The 5,379-nt window shown below is 41.1% G+C and overlaps 1 protein-coding gene and 1 long non-coding RNA gene across 3 annotated transcripts; one reads left to right on the forward strand and one right to left on the reverse strand.

Moving 5' to 3' along the window:
- The first annotated feature begins 56 nt into the window (after positions 1–56).
- LOC130510625 (uncharacterized) lies at positions 57–1,439 on the forward strand. Its single transcript, XR_008944315.1, has 3 exons — positions 57–181; positions 301–392; positions 503–1,439. It is a non-coding gene; the product is annotated as an uncharacterized LOC130510625 (long non-coding RNA).
- A 141-nt stretch (positions 1,440–1,580) lies between these two features.
- On the reverse strand, positions 1,581–4,943 carry LOC130510623 (probable transcriptional regulator SLK1). 2 transcript variants are annotated; one of them, XM_057007090.1, is made up of 10 exons: positions 4,784–4,943; positions 4,186–4,580; positions 3,998–4,111; positions 3,795–3,843; positions 3,413–3,627; positions 3,262–3,330; positions 3,031–3,134; positions 2,802–2,895; positions 2,642–2,711; positions 1,581–2,517 (listed from the first exon to the last, which is right to left on the reverse strand). In XM_057007090.1, exons 2-10 carry the CDS (start codon positions 4,540–4,542, stop codon positions 1,823–1,825), a joined length of 1,767 nt encoding a protein of 588 aa, XP_056863070.1. In that variant the 5' UTR covers positions 4,543–4,580; positions 4,784–4,943; the 3' UTR covers positions 1,581–1,822. The 2 variants fall into 2 exon arrangements, with proteins under 2 accessions (XP_056863070.1, XP_056863069.1); XM_057007089.1 differs by having other exon boundaries at positions 4,186–4,583.
- Between the last annotated feature and the right edge of the window lie 436 nt (positions 4,944–5,379).

A 5,379-nucleotide genomic window follows, 5' to 3' on the forward strand; every position in this document is an offset into this window, starting at 1 on the left:
ATGCTAATTATGTGCTTAGATATGAACACAAAGTATGTAATACTTGGAAAGTGAATTGAAAACTTATTGGTCATGCAGGTGAACCAGTTGTTTCAGGTTGCACTGAAATGCCAGAGCACAATCTTGGAGAGTGGGTCAGATGGAGTTTCTAAGCAGGATTTACAGTCAAAAATAGTAACATGTAAGCTGATCCATAACATTTTGATTTGCCCTTGATATGGTAGATCCGGACTATTCTTTTTAGTGTCCATGTTCTAGCATTTTGTTTCTAGTTCAATATATCATTCTCGGGTTTGTCAGGGTCTTGGGAGCAGGACGGAAGATATCTGAAGTTGTCAAGAGCATGAAGGATCTCATGAACTTCACTGGCGACCACAAGATAGGCCCTATTGGTAAGTCTACAACATTCTTCTTGATATGAGACCTGAAACAAGGTTGAGATGTACTGTTTGATGATTTGAGTTTCTGACTGAATGTAATCGGTTTTGATGCCCTTATGCAGAGGGGTTGAAACGGCTTTTTGAACAGACAGCGACAGTAAAGCTCGAGAGACAGAAAATGCAAGAGATGAAGCTATTATGAATGGGTCATCTCAATCTCAGATGGCGTTAACTGCAGGAACGATGAAGGCCTAGCTGGCAACAACAACAATCACCATCAAGTTGTTGGTCGTGGAGCTATGAATGGCTCAGCTCAAGCCGCAGCAGCTCTGACCAACTACCAAAGCATGCTTATGAGGCAAAATGCTATCAATAACCCAAACTCTCTAGTCAGAGCCAGAGTCCATCTTCTTCGTCTCATCAGAGGCAGAACTTACCAACAAGTGGATTTCCCAGCTCTCCCCAGATGCAACAGCAGCAGCAGCGCACCATGAAGGGCGCTCTCAACACGCTTCAGCAGAATCCTGCTCATCATTTTGCTGCAACCACCACATCCACATGGTAACAATCAGGAGCAGCAGATGCTTCAACAGCTGTTTGTTGCAGGAGATATCTGAAAACGGAGGAAAGTTGCAACAGCAACAATCCTTTACAGGTCAAAGTGGTGGCAACAATAATGCAGAGAGAAAACCCAACTGGCTCCACTTCCAACATCTCAGGAGGAGGCCGAGTTCCAAGCCGCAACAACAGTTTCAAATCAGCTTCAAACAGCAACCTTCATTTATCAGAAGATATACCTATCACAGAACTACCTCATGATTTCTCAGAGGACTTCTTCAACAACAGCATTGTTACTTTTGACATAACACAATGAAGAAGGTTTTATGCTTAATCTGCCGCATTTAGGTTGTTTGGGTCTTTTGTATAGAAACCAAAGAGATATGGAAGCAATGAAGGAAACTGTTATCTGTTGTAAGTTGTAACCTATATAGTGATAGTATGATGAGGTCTTAGGTTATAATCTCTGCAGACATTTTCAAGTAATGCTATTCTTTTCTATGCTCATACACATTCTTTTCTTATTCTGACAAAGATATGTACCCTACCATGCATATTCTGTGTTAGAAGAATATAAAACCTATAGAATATTGCGACTGTATCATGCACATTCTGTGTTAAAAGCTTAAAAACCCTTTTGACTGATGAATAAATATACACAACTGGTGTAGTTTAAGATTACATCAGTGTCACTGTAAGGGGAAAGAATGAAGATGTAGAGGCTACAACTTCCTTCACTTGTCTCATAGTCATGACCCTTTGGTTTCAATAGAAGGACCAACAAACCAACCTAAATGAGAAGAACTAAGCCTAAAAAGGTAAAAACCACCTTTCACTTTGTTAAGTTAAAGTAGCAACGCCTCTGTTCTGTTCGACGAGCTACCTTATTCATCACTGTCGTTTAAGAATTTGTCATCTGAGATATCGTCAGGTAGTTGTGTGGCATCTCCTGACAAATGAGGATTGTTGTTTGAGGCTGTTTTAGTACTGTTGTTGCGGCTTGGGACTCGGCCCCCTCTTGAGAAGGCAGTTGGCTTTCTCTTTGCATTACTGTTCCCGCCACTTTGACCTGAAAAGACTTGTTTCTGTTGCAGATTTGGTAGGTTTTCAAACATCTGCTGAAGCTCCTGATCTAAACCATGTGAATGTGGAGGTTGCAGCAAATGATGAGAATGAGTCTGCTGAAGCGTGTTGGGAGTGGCATGCATGGTGCGCTGCTGCTGTTGCATCTCGGGAGAGCTGGGAAACCCACCTGTTGCTAAGTTCTGCCTCTGTTGAGACAAATATGGACTCTGGTTTGAGTAAGGGGTTTGACGCTGACTCGGGAAACCCTCTTGTGTGCCCGTAGTTGAGTATATGTTATTCATAAACATGCTTTGGTTGTTGCTCAGAGAAGCAGCGGCTTGAGCTGAGTCATTCATAGCTCCACGACCAACATTTTGACAGTGATTGTTGGAGTTGTTGCCAGTTGTGCCGTTCATGTGAGCTTGAGCTGACGTCCCAATCATAGCTCCATTATTCCCTAACTGCTCCATCTCTTGCATTCTTGCTCTCTGTTCCGAAAGCCGTTTCAACCCCTCTACGGAAGGGCATCAAAACATTTATACATTCAATCAGAAACTCAATCACCGGATCAAAACAGAACATTTCAACAGTAGAGAGCTTTGGTTCAAGTGAAAGGGTACACCAGAGTAGCAGCTTACCGATAGGGCCGATTTTGTGCTCGAATGTGAAATCCATAAGATCCTTCGTGCTCTTGAGAACTTCATATGTCTGCGCCACTCCCATGGCTTATTGTTAGGTCTTTTTACAGACTTCAGATACAAAACAAACAAGCTAGGAAAGGAGCTAGCTAACTAGTACCTGTAGAGCTCTGACATATTTTTTAGGATAGCCATGATCATTCAGAGACTCTAGTTCCATGACCTTTGCCAGCTTTCGTCCTTCTCCCAAGACTCTGAGACACAAATTAGCACCCAACAATGATATATAGCATTATTAGAACATGGACAATTAAAGAGAATAGACTGCATCCATCCACAGCAGACAAAATATTTGATTGTATCAAGGGACACATGGATCAACAACTAACATGTTACTGTTTGTTTGTAAATCCTTCTGAGAAACTCCCTCTGACGACCCACTTTCCGAGATCGTGCTCTGGAATTTCTGTGTAACATCAAGCAACTGGTTCACCTGCATGACCGATTATAAGGGTTTAATACACTTTCCACCACCGTTTGTATCTAAACCTATGAAGTTACAGACATTGATTGTCCTCATATTCATAGGTAACGCAAAGGTCATGTCATCAGAATAGGACCTGCGGAGCAATAACTCTGCGGACAAGAAACTCTTCATGACCCCGAGCACAAAACTCCCAAGACAGTATCTAGAAAGAAGCCAAAAGTCACGATTAGGCTTAAAGCGTTATTAGTAACAGAAAAAAAAAAACTTGGAATAAGAGAGAGAACCTTTAAATCTGGAGAGAATATGATGCGAAGAGGGCCCTCATGAACAACACGACACTGCTCATATACAGTGTGTTGAACTACTTTTCTATATTCTAATACCATCTTTCCATTGGAAACTCTGTATTCTCGTGGATAGTCCAGAGATAAGAGCTCATCAACGATTCCACTAGAAAATTTGACTTCAAATAGTCTGGCAAGCACATCGTAAGTTGCCTCTACGGATTCAAAACAAGAAGAAGACAGCTTTTTTAAGCTACTATTCTGACTTAAGAGCTTCAAAAACAGTTATCAGAGTTGTAAATAACAGATTAGAAAAGAGCTTCATTGTGCTTAAAGTAAAGGCACAGAGATACAAGTGCACACACAGGAACAAATCTCTTACCAACTCCTTTTCCAGACTTGGTACCGCAGAGATTACACTGCCACACATCCTGCAAACAAGGAAAAAAAAGAGATGATGATGCACAAGTCAGTGTTGTGAAATTCAGATAATAGTACAGCTAGAGCAAACATGTGTAATAGCTTGATGCAGAACACCAAATATCATACAAGATAATAACAGACAGGGGATAAGAAGAAACTGACCGAAGCTGCCGGTGGAAACATGCCTTTTTTGTAGTGTGACAAGCACAACCTTTGCTTTGCACGAGGTGAGAAGTAACCTGCCACGAATCCCCTCCAAAAGGTAATGCAATTATCCTATAAAAAAAAAGGTAATCAGAATGTGATGATTAATTGCTAAAATTCACAGATTGATAAGTATATTAGCTTACAGCAGGTCGTTGCTTTATGTGATACAAGAACATCATAAGTTTCTGAGCACACACGCCATCTTCAAGAGAATGGATCTGCTGAGAGCCTTGTTGCTGCTGTAGTTGCCGTCTCAGCAGCTGCTGCTGCTGTTGCTGTTGCTGTCGCTGAAGTTGGAGGAGTCTGACCTGATACGGTGACATGGATTGAAGAGTCTGCTGATGCTGTTGCTGCCTGATGAGCCTCTGCTGGTGAAGAAAAGCTTGATACTGTGGATCTTCTTCTTCTCCCCTGGGGTCCTGATACTGCTGCACCATCTCCTCTTGCTCAACTTCGAACCTGGCCTTCTTATCCACATGGTTATAGTTGTTTTCCCTCATCGGAACTCAACCTTGTCCTGCTTGCTGCTACGTACGTACTGCTGAGGAATGTTGAAAAGGTTGAGACTTTAAATCTAATAACAACAGAATCTGAGCCAATAACAAAGCCTAATGGATCCTAAGCCTTAGCACACTTCTAATCACCGGTTAAGAAACGGGTAAGCCTATAGACTACTACAAAGCAAAGGAGCCAACTTGAAGTAGCTTCAACGAAAATCTCAAAAAAGGATGGTGAAGTTACCCGAAAAGGAACAAACTTTCGGATCGGATCGGCGACTCTAATCAAAACCCAGAAACCTTTTCGATCAAGCAGACTCCGACTCGACTCAAGTTGCACCAATGCCCTCGAAAAATAAAGATAACTCCTCCAAGTTCGCACCTTTTTTTCAAACTTAAAAGGGATCTTTTCATTTTATTTTTGATTAATAGTTGAACCGGAAATAACCAATTTGCACCACCGACCTTGTGGGCCCCCTGACACGTAGTATATTATATAAAGAGTTGATCCTACGTGGCGAAATGAAATCTAAGCTGCTATTTTCTAGTGTAACTGGTTTGATGATATATCATAATCTTTTCCGTAAAAAGAGTAATCTATCATAATCTTGTACTGTGGGAATATAAAATGGTTACTGTCAGTAGTATTCATTTTGGCACACAATATTTTAACTATAACAAGTAGATGTTTATTTGATTTTACTGGTTACATGGATTGAACAAGTGGAATATGAGATAAAGCAAAATCCCTCAACTTCTGGAACCTTTTGAATGTCAACCTGGCTAGAGTTTACCAAGGTAAGTCTACTTTATCAATTGCTCCTATAACTTAAAACATTT

This window comes from Raphanus sativus, chromosome 4 (genome assembly GCF_000801105.2).
Source record: "Raphanus sativus cultivar WK10039 chromosome 4, ASM80110v3, whole genome shotgun sequence".
Lineage (NCBI taxonomy): Eukaryota > Viridiplantae > Streptophyta > Magnoliopsida > Brassicales > Brassicaceae > Raphanus > Raphanus sativus.

Coding starts and splice junctions, on each gene's coding strand:
- LOC130510623 (XM_057007090.1), bottom strand. CDS start 4,542: ATGAGGGAAAACAACTATAACCATGTGGATAAGAAGGCCAGGTTCGAA. Junction 2,896..3,030: donor TTACAAACAAACAGTAACAT/GTTAGTTGTTGA, acceptor TTTGTGTCTCAG/AGTCTTGGGAGAAGGACGAA. Junction 2,518..2,641: donor GCACAAAATCGGCCCTATCG/GTAAGCTGCTAC, acceptor GCCCTTCCGTAG/AGGGGTTGAAACGGCTTTCG.